This window comes from Callionymus lyra, chromosome 13 (genome assembly GCF_982586985.1).
Source record: "Callionymus lyra chromosome 13, fCalLyr1.hap1.1, whole genome shotgun sequence".
In the NCBI taxonomy this organism is placed as follows: domain Eukaryota; kingdom Metazoa; phylum Chordata; class Actinopteri; order Syngnathiformes; family Callionymidae; genus Callionymus; species Callionymus lyra.
In genome coordinates this window covers 18593808-18615606 of record NC_141830.1, presented here as the reverse complement: position 1 = coordinate 18615606, position 21799 = coordinate 18593808, and the positions used below count along the sequence as shown (strand labels likewise).

Sequence of the window (21799 nt, the reverse complement as noted above, 5' to 3'; positions counted from 1 at the left end):
CCTGAGGGTTCTGGAACAAATCTGGATCATTCAAATCATTATTTGATATTCATATTCTGTCCCCGACTCACCATTAATCTGGAAACCGTGTCATTAGATCACACTCGCAGCTAAAATGTCACGCAGATTATAGACTTAGTGTCAAAACAGGTCTCAACTGTTGCCCACAGGTTCATTAAAGATCGTAGTCTAGACAGAAAACTCAAATCATTGAGAGGATTTATCAAAATAGGATATCCTTAAATCCCCTAATTTCCACAGAATAATGGAAACTAAAGTTGAATTAACATGGATTTCTAAAAAGTTCAAGACACTAGTTAGACAAGAATTATTGTAAGAGGAACAAAAGACTAATATTGGAATACAGAAGCGTCCAGTTTTTGATGTGATTTGTTTCTTCTTTGCAAGGAACGTTGCACGCCTCCGTCATCTGTCACAAGACGTTCTTGTTCATTCAAAATTGACGTGATATATTATATTATTTGAATATTTATTCATTAATTGCCATACGTATACTTTTGTATAGATAAGACCTTGACATATTGAGCTTTTTCAAGCAAAGCTTGTAACACGGCAGTAAAACGGCAACATTAAAAAGAATGTTAACAGTTGCTGCTAATGCTTCTATTACCTCTGAGAGCTTTTGTTGTCTTCTTGCATTGACAGTCCTTTCCGCTGCCGTCTCCAACTTCTCACGTTGATTCATTGATGCCAAGTTTATGTGAACCCCCTATATTTTCTTCTGTTATGTGTCACCTTTAACTTAAAAATGGCATAATTTGCATTTCTCAAAATAAACTATCGTTTTCTTAATGGCTGTATGTATCCAGATTTTTCTGCATTAGCATCACTTATATTCTTCCTTATTATCTCTTCCACCTCTCCGTCTCGTTTGTGCTTACTGCCACAGCGCCTCCTAGAGGCTGTGAAACTTGTAAAAGTCAGTGGTAAAGTTATAGCGCGATTATTTATACTAACACGTAAATAGGTGAAATAGAAATTCTTAGTAAAATTCCAAAACATGGATATATATATATATATATATATATATTTGAACTACTGAGCCATTGAGAAGTGTATCTTACGCAACATGATTTATAAACGTGTAATAAAAAGAAGGAGTCGAGCGGGAGAGAACAATAAATGGAGGGACGTAAAAGGGAAGACAAACACCCAGAACACTGGTACCTTCCGGCTTCTGTAACAAGCTGCCAGTACAGGATATGAAACTGTACGACTGAAGGAGATAAAGACATTTATCACATCTTTTCATTTCAGTCCCCCTGCACTGCTTTTTATTCCCTTCCCGTTCCTTCGTCTCTGTGATAATTCATGTATAAATCTAAGTGATAATTCAGATTTGTGATTCTTTCCCTAGATATAATAAATCATCATGTAAAATATGATCCCTGTGCATCCAAAGTTGAAGTTTGTGTTTTGTCATTCCTTAAAATCAAGCTTAAGCATTGTGTCTTTTTTCAACCTAGAAAAAGATATAAAAAATATATTATTATTAACACTATATTCTTTTTTTTTTCACTATTGCCAACCTGACACAGACACGAATCACTTCCTAGAGACAAAATGCAAATTGTTATTTCAGTGCTGGTAGAATTCACCTCAGGATGAGGGCAGTACTGTTATCTACTAGCTAAAGCAACAAGTATAGCATTCAGTCCAAAACAGAGGCGTCAAACTTATGATTATCTTTACTACCTCGAGCTTGATTTCATTTGACATGAGTTGTACTCTTGGAAGTGTCTGTCTTGTTGTTGCCATGATAATGTATGTCCCTTACAGACTGACATCTAGTTCAGATCAGTTTTCTTCACAAGACATTAAAACATTATGTTATTCACTGAAAGTAACAGTTAAGATATACAAAATATATTCTTTTACATTTTTGAGAATGAAATGGACCATCAGGACGTCAGTGTTTTCTCAGCAAAACTGAGAATCAGTAATCTCAGGTGCGACACTATCGTAGCAGCTTAACAGCAGAGCCGGATTCAATCCAGTACCCAAGGGAAGTGTGTGGCACACAGAGGGAATGATCAAACTATGATGATATTTAATGGCAGAAAAAGCTGTCTGGCATGCTGGTGAGGAAGTGAAACCACCATTTTCAAGAATAATTACTCTCCACATATACTATATATATATATATATATATATTTATATATATATATGTATATGTATATTTATGAAGCCAAAATAGAAGCTTATTCAATTGACTATTAGTTATCATCCTTCACACATATATTAAGTTTTAAAAATATATAATTTATTTAATAATTTCTCAACAAGTCTATTGGATTGTTGTGATATGTTGTGGGATATTAGTCTACATCCTCTAGATCTATGGCAGTCATCAATTGTGGATATATAGCATCATAAACCTGTCATCTTTGACATAAGAGTCAAAGCTGAAATAATATGTTTTAATTATCAATGTATTTAAAGTTATGTTTTCAAAATCTTTAACCTACCATATTTAATGATATGAGACATTTCAATTGGCTGAAAATCTAAATTCGCTTTAAACCATCAATGGATATAAAAAAGATGAATGAATTAATAAATAATAAGTATTAGCAAACGTGGACTTAAACAGCATTGAGTATGACCGTGATAGTAAAGGATTACAAGGAAGACGCAACTGATTCAATGCTCTTAATTTGAAAGCATAATAAATACATATATATAGTTATGTTTTCAAAATCACCGACACGACACATATATATATATATTCGTTCAAGGGTTAGATCACCCAAAATTCACCCATTTTTTACTCACCCTCTTGTCGACTGACGGTTGGGATTACTGTCAGAGTAATCCTTTCTTTTATTTAAGTTATATACAAAAATGTATGTCAAAGCAAATGTAGCGACTGGAGCTCAGTGGTCGTCGTCTTCATCTACAGCCAAAATGACGCACTTAGAATCTTGATTTTGGTACTACTATCACTTTAAGGAATTAATGTGAGGCTGTAACGTCTCTATGGCAGTGGAACTAACTGGATCCCTAAGATAGACTTTCTTTCTTTTTGTGGAAGAATCATGAAACAAAAGGTTTGTTGTCACACTATTAAGAATGATCTCCATCCGTTAGACTCAGTGACTCGTGTTGATCTTCTCTGAACACTCGTCACACGTGTGCTGATCACGCTGAGTGATGCCAGGTCGTGAGCGGAGCCCTGAGCCGCTGGCCTCTATCTCAACAGAGCAGAAAATAAAGTTTATAGCTGCAGCCGAGAGGCCATCAGATCTGGGTCGAGCAGCTCCGGGGCGACAGACATTGGCTGTCATCCCTCAATGAGCCGACACTAAATGGCTAAATAAGTTTAAAGCCTCTGTAACTGGAGCGAATGGAGGCCGAAGAAGAGTTCACAGCGGGAGTGAAAAAAGGAGGAAGAAAAGGAGGAGGGAGGGATGAGAGTAATCCTCTTGTTGGATGGAAAGAGCTGATCGTCTCGTATTTAGACTTCAACAACTAGCTACTGTTTTATTTTGCTGAACTCTGTTTACACTCTTCCCCAAGTAAGACGGAGAAACACTGTGAGTGGAGAGTGAATCTTCTAGGACTAGTCATGTTACGATGGCGTCACAATATAAAAATATACAAAAATACTTTCGTAAAAAAGTAGTACTATGCAGAGTACTATGGACACTTGCGGAGTAATACTTAGAAGTGTCTTGGAACAATACTACGCAGCCTGTCAGAGTAATACTAGAGAGCCTCGCAGAGTAGTACTTAGGACTGCGGGAACAATACTAAGCAGCCTGTCAGAGTAATAATATGTAGCCTCGCGGGGTAATACTAAGGAGTGCCGTGGAACAATACTACACAGCCTGTCAGAGTAATACCAGAGAGCCTCGCAGAGTTATACTAAGGGGCATCGTGGAGCAATACTACGCAGCCTGTTATACTAGAGAGCCCCACATAGTAATACTAAGGAGTGTCATGGAGTTATACCAAGGAGCTTTGCGGAATTATACTACTTAGCTTCGTAGAGTAGTACCACACAGCCTTGTGGGCTAATACTGAATAGCCTGTGGATTAATACTACAGAGCCTTAAGAGGTAATAATACAGTGTCTAGCGGAGTTTTACTTTAGAGCCTCATGGAGTAATACTATGGAGCCTCGCAGAGTAATAATAGGGAGCTTCTTGATGAAACCACATAAAATCAGTTTGAGGTCAAAAGTGCAACCAGAATGAATTCATACATGATCCATTTTTAGTCCGAAGATTCTGGTAATGAATTTGCACAAAGCCCCTCAAAATAATCTGTGAAACTTCATCCATAACATGATATCCTTACCAGAATCGAACCCACGTATCAGCCTCTTCTGATTGAACTTCATTTCTCAGCGAGAGACCTCACTGGAGTGAAGGTGTAGCTCGACAAACACACTTCCTCATGACAATTGTTTTGTACTCACTTCATTGTGTGAACTAAACAAAGCATAGTTCCTCATCCGAGCACGTGTTTGGATTAATACTGTGGGGTCATGAAGATGTTGACCTGCACAAGAACCTCCAGCACAGCACGTTATTTACACTTACTCATCATTTTCACACCTTTCTGCTTTATATCCCTCACAAAGATTGATGAAATTGCTCACATTGATGGGTCACTTTTCATTTCCTAATGGAAAGTTGGCAGAGGGAGTGTATGTGTGTGTGTGTGTGTGTGTGTGTGTGTGTGAGTGACAGGACATTCATCAAGTCAGGCAGGGAGGAAGGAAAGTGATGAGGGCACGAGGTTAAAACACATTGTTGCATAAGTAGATCAAGATCATGAAATATGACACGTTTTTAATCTCTGGTTGCCGGCTTTTGCTATCTAATTGAAATGAGGATTATGGTGATAGGATTCATCCTTCAGCTGCAAACAAAGATTCTATCGCAGCTTCAACATCTATTTGAAATAATTGTACAGGCAAGAAAAAGGCAACGACGGAAGCTAACGCGTCGATATCTTTAGTCATCAATAACCGACGTTAAACTCGCTTCCCTTTAATGTTCCGTCACAACAAACCATGACATCAATCGCGGCTGGAGGAAAACCGCGCGTCGGAGAGATTAGACGAAGAATTAATTAAGATTTACTCTGACATGAAGTTGAGGCTAAAAGCGAGAACCGATCCTGACTTCAAAGCCGGTGTGTTCTGAAAATGACGAGATTGCGTCTGAAGACTTACTTATCTTGTGACACGCACACTTTAGCGACGGCAACCGCCTCTGACACGCTGATGTGCGAGCGTGCACACGGCAGGTTTGCCCGCTGCCAAACCATGCAGATGAAAGTCAATCGTTTTATTTTAAGAAATGCTTTGTTAGCTTTTTAATGAGGTCAATCCAAAATTCCCAGAAAACCTGATAAGAATCGAAGCAGGTTGATGGTTGAGAGCTGAAGGGCTCATTGGAAAGTGCTTAAGCCCCGCCCACTGAAACATTTTTTGGAGATGCAGATTGTGATTGGTCAAGCATCAAGGTTTGTCAAAACACGTCATCGATCTCTCCAGCTCCAAAGGACTCATTGTATAAACAAAGCGGAGCGTGATTACAGCTGGCTGGAGGAGATGATGATCACATCATAATGGACTCCGCTTTCGTAACCTCTCGTTCGCCGAGATTTCAGACGGAGGAGAACTTTATAGAATAATTAATTCAAAACATGGTCATGTTGAGGGACTTACTGCGTTTTGGAGAAGAAGACTTCAACATTTGAAACATGTGAGTGAGGATAATTGGGTTTTCACATTAGTTGCCCTTTAAGAAACATCTTTAAAATGATAGTACTGTGATATGTCAATCAAACTTAACCGCTGTTTGTTCCTCCCTCTACCAACGGAGGTGTCCTATGTTGACGGACGGGCTATGATGGAGTCTGGAGACAGTTGATGACATCATAGAACAGGTATAAAGGCGCCAATAACTGATAAATAAGATAATAAACTCGAATGCATTCTGTGTAATATGATTACCATTAGATACAGGGGAAAAAGCTATTTAATAATGTAGGGAAAATATAAAATATGCAATGTTTTCAACATTAATTTAAAAAGTATGTGACCCAACATTAATTTATAGTCAATATAAATAAATAAACATCAGGAAAAGGGGAATATTCAGCGTTGGAAAAGCATAAAAGCCTTAAAATGTGATCAACTTGTAGTAAAAAAAACAAACAATAAACCATAGCAGGAACATTTATCCACACCAAGGACGTTGATTGGCTGTGTTTGTGTTGCGTTGCACACACCCACACAAACGGAAACACACACACACACATACACTTTCTCTGTAAAAAAAAAATGAAACACAAATGGTCTGTAAAAACAAAAAACTCAGGGGATAAACAAGTTGATTCATTTTCTTGTTTTTTATCATCATAAATTCTACACAGCCGGAACAAAATAAAAAGATACAGTTACACACCACGGAGGTCACAACAGCGTACCACAAAATATACAGTATACAGTACCCAGAGAGAGAGAGGAAGGTAAAGCACTGAGATGTTCTTCTGAAATCAAACCTCCTATTAAAAACTCTAATGGAAGAAAATGTAGCAAATGAAAACTCAGTAGTTCCAAACATGAAAATCCCCTTTAAGTAAAAAACAAGAAAAAAAACAACTATAAAAGCACATGTTTTTTTTTTTTATAAAACATTTAAAAAAGTCTTCACCTGCGAACACATGGTTGCTTGTTGTCAGTGGAAAGGTCAGTAGACAAATATTAAACTCGCCTCGTGGGCTCAGATAGTGGTTGGACCGAAAATATTCCCGAAAAGAAGTCAAGGTCGTCGGTTCCAGTGTTCAACTAAGTAGAGCTTTTATACCGGTTTTGACTCTTGGCCACACTGCTACCTCTTCATTTGGAATCACAGACAAAACACCTGTCGAGCATCAGTCGTGTGCAGCCCAACGTAAACAGGAAGTCAACCTTTTTACAGTTTTTTTACAGTTAATTTCGCTAAAAATGATTGATCACCATTTATTGCTTCATATTTGAGTATTATTGTGGACTTTTTTTTTTAAACTAGATTATTGCTGATTCACAAATTTACATTTAATTTACAAAATATTCATTGATCTGTTATCAACTTTCAACAGTTGATATATGGTATAGTATAATTTTAAATCAAAATGTCAAAATTTTAAGGATTTTTTTTCCTCTTTTTCTTTTAATCAAAGAGTTGACTTGAAATAAAAAGGTGGAAGTGTGGATGAGGTCAAAAGGGACAGTGTCAGGACGATCCCAAACTTCCGTCTGAGCGAGAGTCAAATGGCATCAGGGATAAAACAAAATTAAACCGTGATTTCAATGCAACGATCATAATTAGACGTTTGTTGAAAAACCACTGATTTCTTTTTTTTTTTTTTTTTTCAAGGATCAACCAAAAGGAATTCTGGGAAAGCAGATTCCTGAAATGCTGTCACTCTTGTGTCTCCGATGCTTCGGTGGAGGACTGAGCAGGATAACAACTGACACAACATACACATAATATATTAGAAACAATTGTACAACCGAAGAGCTTGTTTTTTTTTGGTGAAAGATGCTGGATTTACACAAAAAAAAGCAATTTAAAATCCAGGAGCTTCAGAAGTCTGGACTGTCTCACTGCAAGGCTAATTAACTGGAAAAATATAAACATTCTCAAGCGGCAAAAAAAGGCAATTAAACAGCAAATTCCTCTTTTTTTTTTAGCAGTAATGTCAAACAGTGCACAGCAGGATTGGATGATGTGAGTTAATAATCACTTATTATTGTGGTTATTATTTTGAGAATATGCTCAGAAGACAGAGGAAGAAATACAGGAGAGTCCAGAGCAGAGAAGAGGCAGCAGTGACAAAATGAAGATTTGATTTTTCGTCTAAGTTTGTGTTGGTGTCGTCACGACAGCTTTCTTCTCTGCAGAGGAGACGAGTGGTTGAATGATGAGTTTACAATCAAAGTGAAGAGTATCAATCCAGTGAAATCATCATTTTGTCTTCACCTCCAGCAGCACCAGTAGCTGAAGCTTCAACGTTTTGATTTTGGAGAAGAAACTTCAACTAAAAGTTTTGCTTAAAGTTAGAAAAAAAACGAGCAACGTCAGGCCCCTTGTGCTTCCCAAAGTCTCCGTGCAGCCCCTCAGCAGGTAAAAGAAAATGAAAAAGTCCTGTTTGTTCTCGACTGATGGCCGACTTCCCTTCATCCCTCCATCGCTGACGTCTGTCTCTTATCACTGTCAAAGATAAGAAGAGAAATATTATGTGTTAGAACATCAACCATCACTTTTGGGGGCTTGACAGGGAAATGATCGACCATAATCACAGGACCTAATGAGTAACACAAATGGAAGTTAAATACACAAAACCGTACGACAAACATTATGTACGCTGCATCAAAGTATTTTAAGTTTACTGTTCATTTATACAGAAAGAATCTTAAAGCAGTGAAGGTCGAGTTTATTTTAGATTCTGATTTTGTATTTTCACTTTCTCAATATCGACTTGAACTTTCAAGTACTCTGATTTTTAGTTAATTTAATTATTTGTTGGGCTGTATTTTGAACACGGGCCTTAAGTGCTGTATGTGAGCACATGAAAAAAGTGTTATACAGTATCTTCAAGTTATGACTCACCTTTTTTTTTAACCCCCGCAACAGCACAAGAAAAATAAACCAACAGTAAGAATTGAAATGAGATCAATGTGATTAGAACACTTATTATAACTAAATTGTATAATTTAAATGTATGATAACAATGTCAAGTATGCAGACTAAAATACTTATTTCTCATAAAAACATAAAATATTTTGTATTCGATCGTGTAGGTAAAACCTTCACGGATAAAAGAGGGAAGACATCATTCATTAAAAAAACATGTTCCGACTGAATCTGATGATCAAAACTTTCTTCAAGAATTCTATTTCAAAGTGAGCGCGAGGTTAGCTGAAGCAACTCATCGTCAAAATGCCGGAGCCGTTATAAGTTTTCATGGGAAGATGTCGTTTTCCAGCTGTCGCGCTTCATCACCGAAACTGCTTTTACTGTCTTTGAACTCCGACAGACTTCACCAGAGACTGAGTGGATTCTGCCGCTGTTTAGTTTGATTTCATCTTCTTGGATCTACTTTCACAGATTCTGACTCTTCGGGTGGCAAAGGAGACGGAGGGAGACGTATGAAGTGCTGCCCACCTGCTCTGCAGGCGGTCTCTTGTTGAGGAGCCCGGCTTCTTCGTTGGCCTTTTCCGTTTTCATCTCCACGACGATGTCGTTGTTGAGCTCACCGGTGGTCCTGAAGGGGGGAAAAGAGACGGATGAGAGTTCAATTTATAAATGCAGGGGTTTGTGTTGTAGTGGTTGGCATGACAAGGTTGCTGGTGCAATTACAGCTCGAGGGAAACTGGGTTCGTTGTGTTTGGAGTAAGTTCTCCCCTCCCATGCTTCATGCTTGGGTTTATAACAAAAATATATATATATATATATATATATATATATATATATTAGCAGTTGTTTATGAGGTATAAATATATATATAAGAGATAAGAAAACGACCAATGTGATTAAAACACATATTATAACTAAATTGTACAAACAATAAGGTGACTTAAAAAGTCAAGTATGCAGGTTCAAATATATATTTCTAATAAAAAAGGAATTATTTCATATTTTTTGATCATGGATGTAAACATTCACTAATCAAATATATATTATATTGAGCCTTTTGAGACCAAATATTATCGTAACAATAAATGTCCAATATCATAAGAGATCATGTATTTTAATGTGACCCCCAAATCAAAACCTGCGATAATTTCATTATTATTATTTAATAACATTCAGAAATTGTATAAATTAATAAATAAAGATTGACTTTGACATTTTAAAACCCAAAAAATCCCCAAATATAAGTGATTAAGATTATACAATAATAAAAACAATGACATAGAAGAATAAATATATTCCATTCATGTCATTGAATCTTTCTAAATCTAGCTGCATATTCACGAACGATGTGCTCAGGACTTACACTTCCTTCTTGTCTTTCTTGCCACACGGCAGTTTGCTCTTCTTATTCAGGAAGTAGATGAGTCCGACCAGCAGCAGCAGCAGAAGAACACACACCACCACAGCGACGACCACCCCGCTGGAGCCTCCCTGCTGGCTGTCAGCTACAGCGCCGCAACCGGGGGGGGGGGAACATGGAGGGGTGGGGAGGGCAGGGTCATGATGGAGGGTGGATTTGGAGGAAGGGAAGGGGTAGTAGCGGGAGGATGATGATTGGTTGATTTCGTTGAAAGGGGGTTGATTTGGTGAGGAAGAGGAGATTTGATTTTTCATGAGGAAGAAGAGATGGATGAGGTGAGGAGGTGGGCGGGTGGGAGAGGAGAGGGGGAGTCGGAGTGGGGAGTTAGTCTAACCTTCAGAATGTAATGACTGACATGTGATGGGACCCAGAAATTGGGGACCAGAATATACAAATATGGTGAACAAAACAGGCAGAAGACGACACCAGCAAACCCGCCTGACAAAACTAGTATTACTGAACTTGTGAGGACAAACCAGAGAGAACAAGCTAACACGCTAGTCTGCACAGGAAACTAGTTCAGGTTTCATCCAATACTGGCACGTTTGTAAAGGAGCTTAGAGAGTGCAAATAATGCTATCTTTGTCCAAATACTTAAAAATAAACAGTGTTTTGAAAGTGTGTCCATCGTGAATGGCTTCTGTCACAATTATTTGGGGGATAAATTGTTAATACGGTGTGCATGAGGGGACAATTTAGATGCAGAGAGTGCAGAAACCCTGATTATAAACTTACTATTTTTAAATACATGATTTTTATTTTTGTGTCTGAAGCCAACATGAATCACAGAAGTTTTGTTAGGAAAGTTAATGCCCTTAAGGTACAGACTATGATTCTTCTTAACATTCTGGTATACTCACCCACATGAATTTAAAGTTTTTTTTCCACCTCATCTATCTTTGTGTCAGAAGTCTCAGAAGTGTGTATAGTTCTACACTGAATTAAAGTTTGAACAAAATTGTTTTGTTGAGTTGTAACAAAGACAATCTTGTGGAGATAATACAGTATTTTATCAGGTTTTCAAAGCATATTTTATCAGGACATGGCACTGTTTATTCCTGTTTGACCTTGAAAGGGGTCGGAAAAGACTCGCCCTGAATGGTTGAACAACCTTTTCCGCATTAAAATAAAGTCACAAGCACCTTCTTGTTTTAATCAAACGAAAAGTGTCCTCACAACTAGAGTAATACTAGCATGCATGTACAACAACAACAACAACACTGGCTCTTGTAAACATAAAAACATGGATGAGTGTGTGTGTGTGTGTGTGTGTGTGAACGGACGTTAAGACACACACACGGAGACTAGACAGATCTAGACGGACGTAGGACACGTTAAGCGGTACAGACCTGACTTAAGCACAGGGTTTCCAGAGAGCAGCACTTTGAGAGAAAGAAAGTTTCTCAGTCCCAGAGCAAAGCAAACACACACATTGGAAAAAAAAACACGCTACGAGTTAAGCTAATGCCACAGTCACACACGGCAATCCCGGCAGGTAAAAGTGCGGAAAAAAAGAAGAAATGAAAAAAAGGAGACACTGAGTGAGGAGACACGGAGAGGAAAAAGGAAGAAATAGAATAGAATAGAATTCTTTATTGTCCCCTAGGGGCCACAAAAACTTGTAGTAGCATCCACAAAATATAGGACAGACATTATACAAAGCTGACAAGAGAAGAGGAACAATTTACAATATCCACAGTGTCTGGTAGCAAGAGGACAAATGTACAAGAGAAGATCAGAAGAGTGTGTTAATATATGTGTGTGTGTGTTTGTGTGTGTTTGTGTGCGGGTGAGAGGAGATGTGTGAGGTGGTTCTAAGTTACAGGGACTGTACAATAAAGAGTCCTGATAGTATGAGGGAGGGGAGGAGAAGGATGGAGAAGGTTCTACCTCTGTTGGCCGAGTTGCCAATATCTGAAAAGAAGAAAGAGAAAGAATTAATATCGAATTTCTTAATATAAAATCTGGTTTCAAGTAAATCAAACTTGGAAATCATGATTTATGTCTTTATTTTTATTTTTATTTGTTTTTTTAATCTCAGCTTGTCCCTCCTTCAAATACAGTATATTCACAAGTTTTACTTCGATACTGGATAAAGACAGACATGGAATGAAATCTATTTATTTTTTATTTTAGCTGGAATTCCAACTTTTTTTGGACTTGTGCCTATCTGTTACATTTCTACATTGATAAGAGAGGGATGACTTTCAAGGTTTTTAGAAAATCTATCGAGGGCCCATTACTGGGAATTTTTATCTCAAAGACTGAATAAGGAAGAAAAATGATCTTGGATGCAAAAAAAACAAACAACCTTTAACAATCTTCCAACTCACCTTTGAGAACTACCATTAACTTCTTGCTATCGGTTCCGTGCTCGTTGTTGACCTGACAGGTCACTCCGTCCTTCATGACCTCGGCGGTGGCCTTCAGGGTCACCATGCTCACCACCTTGGCGCCTTCCATTGCTATTGACTGAGGAGAGAAGGAGGTTGAGGAAAAGGTAACAAGAGATTTTACTCAGTTCCAGTAACCATTGAAACATGTTAATGAAGTCTTTGACGATCAAATTACTCAATAATTATAAAGAACGTTAGCTCGAGTCGTCAGCTTCATTTGAGCATCTTTTCATTCCTCACATTTTGCTTCATTTTGACAATTTAAAAACATTAAAAGAGCAGATTATTTATCTCATGAGAAAAGTGCTCATCTATCTCTTGCCAATGGATTTAGGAAAGTAGCCAACGTTTCTAGAGAAGCAGCACTGGAGAGATAATAGTCGACAACTCGCCACATTCGTACCTCTTTTCCTGAGGGCGTCCAAGTGAACTGAGGGCTGGGGAAGCCGAAGGATGAGCACTTCAGAGTCACCATGTCTCCTTCCTTTCCCACTTCTCCTTTAGCTGGAGCCTCAATCATCGGCTTTCCTGCAGGAAGCGGAGACGAGGACCTCACGTGAACACTTGCTAATCTGGCTGCATCTTAGGTTTACAGTAAACATCAGGCTGAGACGTGTTTCTTCACGTCTACTTCCGGCACACAACAAGCTCTGGACCTAATTGTTTGCAAGCTTTGGTGTTGACCAAAGATCTATTATTAGCCACATCTCAAATTAGCAAACATTCTTGCTATTTGTTTTAGCTTCTTGCAAATTATATAAGCTTCTAGTTATTTATTACATTTTATTTAATTAATCCAAGCTTTTGTTATTTATCTTAGCTTTTTGCTATCTATCTTAGCTTGTTGTCATTTATCTTAGCTTTTTGTTATTGATCTTAGCTTGTCGTTATTGATCTTGGCTTGTTGTTATTTATTTTAGCTTGTTGTTATTTATCTTAGCTTGTTGTTATTTATCTTAGCTTTTTGTTATTGATCTTAGCTTGTTGTTATTGATCTTGGCTTGTTGTTATTTATCTTAGCTTGTTGTTATTTATCTTAGCTTGTTGTCATTTATCTTAGCTTGTTGTTATTTATAGAAGCTTCTTGTTATTTATCTTAGCTTGTTGTTATTTATCTTGGCTTGTTGTTATTTATCTTAGCTTGTTGTTATTTATCTTGGCTTGTTGTTATTTATCTTAGCTTGTTGTTATTTATTTTAGCTTGTTGTTATTGATCTTAGCTTTTTGTTATTGATCTTAGCTTGTTGTTATTTATATAAGCTTCTTGTAATTTATCTTAGCTTGTTGTTATTTATATTAGCTTCTTGTTATTTATCTTAGCTTGTTGTTATTTATATTAGCTTGTTGTCATTTATCTTAGCTTCTAGTTATTTATCTTAGCTTGTTGTTATTTATATAAGCGTGTTGTCATTTATCTTAGCTTCTAGTTATTTATCTTAGCTTGTTGCTATTTATATTAGCTTGTTGTCATTTATCTTAGCTTCTAGTTATTTATCTTAGCTTGTTGTTATTTATATAAGCTTGTTGTTATTTATCTTAGCTTGTTGTTATTTATCTTAGCTTGTTGTTATTTATCTTAGCTTGTTGTTATTTATAGAAGCTTCTTGTTATTTATCTTAGCTTGTTGTTATTTATCTTGGCTTGTTGTTATTTATCTTAGCTTGTTGTTATTTATAGAAGCTTGTTGTTATTTATAGAAGCTTGTTGTTATTTATAGAAGCTTGTTGTTATTTATAGAAGCTTCTTGTTATTTATCTTAGCTTGTTGTTATTTATCTTAGCTTGTTGTTATTTATAGAAGCTTCTTGTTATTTATCTTAGCTTGTTGTTATTTATCTTGGCTTGTTGTTATTTATCTTAGCTTGTTGTTATTTATCTTAGCTTGTTGTTATTTATAGAAGCTTCTTGTTATTTATCTTAGCTTGTTGTTATTTATCTTGGCTTGTTGTTATTTATCTTAGCTTGTTGTTATTGATCTTAGCTTTTTGTTATTGATCTTAGCTTGTTGTTATTTATATAAGCTTCTTGTAATTTATCTTAGCTTATTGTTATTTAGATGAGCTTCTTGTTACAGTAGCTTTGATTAGTCAATTATAAAGAGACACACCCATTTTATTTTACCTTCAACAACTTTAACCCTATGTTGTCTGAAAATAAATTAAATTAGATAGACAAAGGAAAATATATCATGGTGAGCTTGCAAAGTAGCATTTATTGGTCGTGTGTATGTGTGTGTGTGTGTGTGTGTGTGGTTCTGCTACCTTTGACGGTGAGGTTGACGCTGGCCTCGGCGACCAGACCCGGCACCGAGGGGACCGCTCCGACACACATGTACTCTCCGGCTTTATCGTACGAAACATCTTGTATTGACAGAGTGCCGTCCTGAGAGAGAACATTGGAGCCCTGGAGGAACACAAACCTGAGCTATCAGTACGAGTCTGCGCTGGGAACACACGCCAGCAACCTTCACAAAACACATTGAAATGTGATGTTTGTGTTTGATTCAAAAAGTGTTCTCAAGGCATTCCTTTCTTTGGAGGGAAATATGCTGGAGAAGCAACAGCTATCAAGTTTCTCTCACACCCTCGAGACACAACAACAGATAGACACTACAAAAGGTCTGAAGCGTCACAACTCAGCGCGAACAAGGAGAGCAGGAAACATCACACTGTTATGAGCTGTTCAATAATCAGAGAGAATTGAAATAGAATGTCCTTGTGAACACTTGGATGCTAACAGTGTGAGACAGATCTCAAAATCTACATTCCACATGAGGAGAGATTGATACGATCTGTCGTCTGCCAGGTGTCATCACTCATGAACACAGTTGTTCATTCATTTATTTTGGCTGCTTGACATTGAGATTCACGCAGTTTTCTTTAGCACTTTGCAAGACACAGATGTTACCCAAGTCAATAGACATTAAGTAGATGTGACCGCTAAGCATCATTTTGTTCGTTAAAGGTGGGGCAGATGTTCTTCAAAGTGGTGTGATCAAGCAGCATCTGGACTTCAGGTAAAAATAAGTTTCTGAAACCTCAAAAGTAGCAAAGCAGTGATCGTAATTTTTAGCCATGGCTCTTTCAAAGAGTAAAGAGAGGGTAGGGGTGGGACATTTGGCAGTTTAAATTTAGAATAGGTACGCTAAAAATAACCTTGATATAAGGCACAATCCATATTTTTTTATTTTACATGTTGCTGTTTAGACAGTTGCCAATTTTTGTAGAAAACATGCTTGTCATTTTTTCAGTTAAAAGGTCAAGAGTTGCTGGAGACTATCGCACATTGTGTTCTTGCGAAAGTCAGAGGACACCCTGGAAAGGGCCACAGTCCAGCAGAAGACACATTAGTAAACAGTAAACCTCTGCCAGGTTAAACCTCTTTAAGGGGTCATCATTTTGACTTTTTGGGGGCTGTGGGAGGAAACTGGAGTGCCAAGAGGAAGTCCACAGAAGAACAAGAAGCGTCCGCAACAAAGCTAGCGAACATATTTACCCAAATTTCCTTTTTAAGATAAATCTTACATTTAAATCTTAAGTAAGTCACAAGGTCGCCGAACAAACCTTCTTCCATTGGACAGTGTGCTGAGCCGAAGCTTTGGTCTTGCACTGCCACTCCACTTTGTCTCCCAGCATGACCACCTGAGGTGCAGCCGGGGTCACGCTCACTGGGTCAATGTCTGACGGAAACACAGCGACAAGCAAATAAGATTTAAGTTCTGCAAACAAGACCCGCCCCGGCCTTCAAGATAACAACCCCCCGTATCGTCAGGTCGGTGGAAAATTAAAAGTAAGAACAGTTACTCACAATTGACGCTGAGTTGTATTTTTCCGCCCAACTCCGCATCCAGGTTGTCGAAGTCGGTGGCCGTGCAGACGTACGCGCCAGCATCGGAGCGCTTGACCGATTTAAGGGTCAGTAGACCTCCTTCGCCCCTGATCACATTGCCCTGCAGGTGCAAGAGTGGAGATGGTCAACACAACAAACACCGCACAGGACCAAGTGAGAAGACAATTACATCTTTTGAGAAGTCGAACTCTGGCTGAGGGTTTCCGTCCGTCTCGCACATCATGGTGACCTTATCGCCCTCTTTCACTGGGCCGGTGTTCATGAGTTTAAAGGTGGCTGTCTCGGAGGGATCTAGATCCATGGAAACATAGAAGGAACATGTTGTTTTTAGATGCGGGCGCCGGAGCAGCAGCAGCAGTTAGAAGCCATACAAGTCAAAGGAGTAACTGCAACTACACAACACTACCACAATTGAATCATGATTTTGGCTACTTCGGTAAACAGATGATCACAGAAGCCCTGGCGACTGTTTCCACTCACAGTGCAGGTTGATGGTGATGATGTTGGACTTCTTCTGCTTGATCTGGTTGCCTGGCATGCTGTACTCCACAACACAATGGAACTCAGAGTCCTTGTCTGCTTTGGTGGGCAGCATGTTCAACGTGCTCTTGCCAGTGAAGAGGCCTGATGCCTCCTTCACCATCGAGGGGATCATGTAAATATCTGATGGAGAAGATAAGGAACAATGAGAATCTTTGCTCTCTTGTCCAACATTGTTTCACTTCCATTGGCGACTACATACCCCTGTTCTTGTCCTTGACCTCTGGGAGGGGCTGGCTGTCCTTGAACCAGATGAGCCTCGGCTGCGGGTGTCCGTTCTTTGTCTGACAGACACCGATCTGATACAAGAGGGAAGTGTATTTAGGAAAAAGTCTCACAGAAAGGGAAAGATTCTAAAGGTGTTTCACCTCAGAGCTGGAGGTCTCCGTCACTGAAATGGCCTGAGAGGACGGCTGGGTCAGTTCTGGATCCTCTGGAGCATCTGAGACACGAAAGTAGAAAAACATTTTAGGACCTCAGAAATGGTTGAATAGTTAGTTGATGACGGTTAACTGCTTCGTCCTTCTAAAGGCATGAATCCTGGGAATATACAACATATTTTCTAGGCACCTCCAAAGCTTGCAGTTGCAAATATTTTACTCTTGCTACCAGATCCATGGACTCTGATGGCTCTGGCCTAAATCTTTTCTCCAAAATCTTCTTTTCTGTCCTCCCACGCTTTCTTTTATGTCTTCTTCTCCCTCCCAGCCACTCACAGCAGAAGGCTGTCCACAGTTAGTCTGGTTCTGTTCAAGGTTTCTGCCGGTTAAAAAGAAGTTTTGATTGGCAGGGACCTGTTTTTCTCTTCTCTTGTATAGTAGTGTAAAGTTTCGCAATCAAGAGTCGTCTTTCAACAACAAACAGATAATTTCAGCCAGAGTTGAAAGCAAACTAAGGAAAAGGAATAAAAAAAGGATTTCTTTTTTTTGTCTTTTGAAAACACAGTCAAAGAAGATTTTCCCACTTTTGAGGATTTTATGCTTCGTAATTCTAAATTCAGCCATCAAAGACTTGAACATGAGCAAAAGAACTCCAGCTCTGTTCGAAAATATTGCTTTTTCCCCCTTTTTTAGCTGAAAGAGCAGCTTCTTTAATCAGGTAAAAGGGTAACCAGAAGTCTTTTCTCTTCCTGATAATGTCATCTAATGTAGAAGATATCCACCCATAGATCGCCCAGGACTGCACAAGATTTTCTACCCTTGAGGGACTGAGTCTGACAATCCTGCCTGAGAAAAACATTTTTCACTATTAAATAGGTAGAGTATAAACAGTATAATATATATGATTGAATTTGTGTATAAATAATAATATACGCATGTAGTTAAAACATAGTTTGAAACACTAAAATACATGATTAAATAAAACACATTATTTGAATGTGAGTGATTGTGTAACGCAGATAAAATAATTGTGTTTAAAATTTCAAATAAACATTTTTTTTTTTTTTTTATGATGACACCAAACACAATTTATGGATAATCATGTGGGAATTACCCAAATTACATTAAACATAAAGTTGCGTTAAGTTTCAATCATCAACATTTTAAAATCAGAAAGTGACACAGAATATTGTAGTACAGAATGAAATAAATAAGAAAGAATAAGAAAATCAAATCAGAATGAGACATTTTTCCTGAAAGACATTTATATTTGATTTCCTATTGAAATGTCGACAATAATAATCATCATCAAATAGTTTTTAAGAGTATAATTGAGGGAAAAAAAAAACACTTCCCAGCAGAGCTGCCACATGATTGAACCGTCCAATCAAAAATGCTAATGATGCCACTTCGTCTTGTTAAAGGTTTGATGAATGCGTGACGGGGGACGGCGCAGTGGGGGAGCGGCGAGGACGCTGGCGTTCGGACTTTGGCGGCGTGCGATAAATCCCCTTCCGTTATTAAAGATATGAGACATGACAGGTGGGATTGAGGCTTTTATCAATCGTGTCATTAGTGATTAGATTGGGATTGATTGATCTCTGGTGACCTCATCAAATTAAATTGGTCACCATCTGCCGATACACTTCCAGATACACCTTTAAGGACAATTTTAAGCTCTTTTGAAATCCACCAGACACGTTGGTTTTACTGGGGAATTCAAGCCAAAGATTTCCACTCATGACGTCGACAGGTTAGTGTACTCACGGAAGACTTTGAGCATGGTCTTGCCCTCTCCAACTCCGGCAGGTCCGGCGGTGACCTGACAGTGGAAGGTCAGCTCATCGGAAGGCTTCGCATTATTGATGACGAGGGAGGAGTCTTCTCCGATGGTGACCCTGCCCGACAGGGGTGTGCCAGCGTCACCTTCGCCTTCACTGCCCTGAGAACGGAAGGCCACGCGTTTCCTGGTCTCCTGGTCGTCCTGGATGGACGACAAGAGCCGTGAACTTAAATCGAAAACGAAGACAGAAGTTTGCGCGAAAGAATTACTAAATGTACTCACGATGTACCACTCCACCAAAGTCTCGCTGAACGGCGGGGAAACCGTGTAGGTGCACGGCAGCTTGGCGGTCTCATCCTTCAACACCTCCACTTTTGCGGCAACTTGGACGTTGACAGCAGCATTGCACACTGTGAAGGAAAACAAAAATGGTTAGCACGGAAGGTATTGACGGACATGTCCCGGAAGTGAAGTCGCGATGAGTCATATTCGGAATCCAGATCACGGATGAGTGGACAGAAGGAGGGCAAGCGGAAGACCAACAACTAGTGGCTTTGTTATAAACTAAAGGGTTTGTTTATATCCCTGCAGGCTTTCCCGAAGCCTCAAACATCATGTTCCCACAGCCGAGTGGGATTTTATCGCGGGCGGAACATGCCTTTGCGATGCCCTGGATACTTCACACTCATTACTGCTCAAACAGAACTCCAAGATTCGCACGTATGCATGGCTGCTTCCACACTGTCAACACCAGCGCACAAACAAACACACACTAAATGTTGTGTGAGCCTCAGGAGATGATAGCTACTAGGGATACTACCAGAGGAGATACAGATAGTCTGAAGCTCATCTTTTTTTCTTTTTTTTTAACTTGTAGCCTGCCCGTGAGAAGATAATAAGTAGCCCTTCTATTTGTTGTCTACGTGGTCTGTGCAAGGGACTCCATCTTTATACAATGTCAGTGTTCAAAGTTGGGACCGTCATATACAATGCTATCAGTTATATAGCTTTGATTTTATAGTTAGGTAAGAACTGACCACTGGTGGACCCCAGCAAGGTTTGAGACCCCTGATTTAAAAGGCCATAATGTACATTAAAATAGAAAAAAGAAGGGAATTATAGCAAACCTAAAACATTGAATGACCAATAACAACACATTTATCCATAATTTCACTAGTTTTTGTGCTTTTCTGATTCCTTAAAAACCTTTATTAACCCTTGTGTTGTCTCTGGGTCAAGGTGACCCGAAGGACCAAATACAAATGTGTTTTAAGTATCCCCTGTGGTGTCTCTGGGTCAAGGTGAACATCCTCCCTGGCTTCCAGAAATACATATGTAGTGGTGGAGGTTATACTTCAAACACATTTGTTTTTGGGCCTTTGGGTCACCTTGATCCAGAGATAACACATGGTTTAAATGGAACTTCAGAACACCAGCAGAATTATCAACTGGCTACACTAAGGAAGAGAAAGTAAGGAGTCTGAAAGTATGTCAGAAAACTGTAACAAAATAACAAACTATTTTAAGTGTCTACTGTCATCCAGCAAAACTTCAGGGTCATGTTTGTGTTGTTCCCTTGTCTTCTAATGTACCCAAAGCACTTCATGTAATCATGAATCAAAGTTGATGGGGTCAACTCATTTTCTTGTGAATCTTTTCCCACAAATGAAAAAAGTCAGCAGTGAACACTTGAGGATGCTGAACTGTCCCCCGTGACTCTCTAGAACACGAGAAAAAAAACGGTTTTCCGTGGGAACTCCAGCAGATGCTTTAACAGTTTAACTGAGTTAGAGAGTCTGGAGATAGAGACTGTCTGAAAACACCATTTTTTTTTTTTGTTCCTGAAGTTGCACAGAAGTTGAAAACGATGTGTGAGAACCTCCCACACGGTTTCCTACGAATTCTTCAACGATTGCAACTTCAAAGAAGTCTGAATGTCTGAAGAAGTCTGAAAGACCGAATGTATGCATTAGTTTGAATAAAAAAGTACGGTAAGCCAAATTTCAAGACCTTTCAAAATCCTATTAAGGACAAGATATAGCTTTTTTTTTTATTAAACACACATGAACATATAATAACACATACAGTACACATATAAAAACAATAATAAAAAATAATAAAAATGATATATATATATAAACAAATAAATTAGTCCAATAAATAAATGTATTTAAAAACAATAGGCCTAATGTATAGCACCCGCTGATACCCTGTTTATTGCAAATTCACATCAGCATATAACTTTTAAAATTCTTCATTTTAGGGTTCGTCATTTTTCCTAGGTTGGATGATGCTCACTCAATAAATGAAATCAAAGTCTTTTAAAAGTGACTTTTAATTAACATTTTTAAATGTTGTATAAACCTGACTTGTAATCTCAGTGGTGCATCTCTACGTCAGTATCTGAAGCACCATATCCACTGGGTTAATTTTTAATATTTTGTGGAGGAGATGGACGTCAGGGACTCGCAGTAGCCGGGAGTGGACGGTTTAAAGAACATGGCTCAGACGTGGAGAGGATGAAAGAGAACTTGCTCTTGGGCAGGATGAGAGGAGTAGAGGGTCGTTCTTATCGCTCCTGCTCGGAGGAGGAGGAGGAAGGCATGAAAGACGGGGCGTGCTGTGATAAGGCACCTTTAGCTCAGGGTGTCCGTACGTGTGACATTCCAACAGGGTCAGACACTACAATTCGGCATGAACCCGACAAGCACACGGGAGTTCAAAGGTCAGTCGAGTGCTGACATCTCAGGAGACGATACGATGTCTTTC

The 21799-nt window shown here is 38.7% G+C and overlaps 1 protein-coding gene across 2 annotated transcripts in view; it reads right to left on the bottom strand.

Annotated features, from left to right (window-relative positions):
* Window positions 1-6375: 6375 nt before the first annotated feature.
* bcam (basal cell adhesion molecule (Lutheran blood group)) overlaps window positions 6376-21799 on the bottom strand; it is a 50674-nt gene continuing 35250 nt past the window's right edge. The window contains exons 2-17 of one of the 2 annotated variants that reach the window (XM_087804973.1): window positions 19313-19440; window positions 19015-19231; window positions 17236-17309; window positions 17070-17166; window positions 16808-16990; window positions 16497-16618; window positions 16286-16427; window positions 16042-16157; window positions 14740-14881; window positions 12883-13007; window positions 12417-12555; window positions 11974-11997; window positions 11433-11465; window positions 10027-10168; window positions 9192-9291; window positions 6376-8237 (exon numbers count right to left, since the gene is read on the bottom strand). In XM_087804973.1, coding sequence (XP_087661099.1) covers window positions 8235-8237; window positions 9192-9291; window positions 10027-10168; window positions 11433-11465; window positions 11974-11997; window positions 12417-12555; window positions 12883-13007; window positions 14740-14881; window positions 16042-16157; window positions 16286-16427; window positions 16497-16618; window positions 16808-16990; window positions 17070-17166; window positions 17236-17309; window positions 19015-19231; window positions 19313-19440 — 1787 coding nt within the window. In that variant the 3' untranslated portion in view covers window positions 6376-8234. The remainder of the gene's footprint in view (window positions 8238-9191; window positions 9292-10026; window positions 10169-11432; window positions 11466-11973; window positions 11998-12416; window positions 12556-12882; window positions 13008-14739; window positions 14882-16041; window positions 16158-16285; window positions 16428-16496; window positions 16619-16807; window positions 16991-17069; window positions 17167-17235; window positions 17310-19014; window positions 19232-19312; window positions 19441-21799) is intronic. The other variant, XM_087804974.1, reaches the window with a different exon arrangement.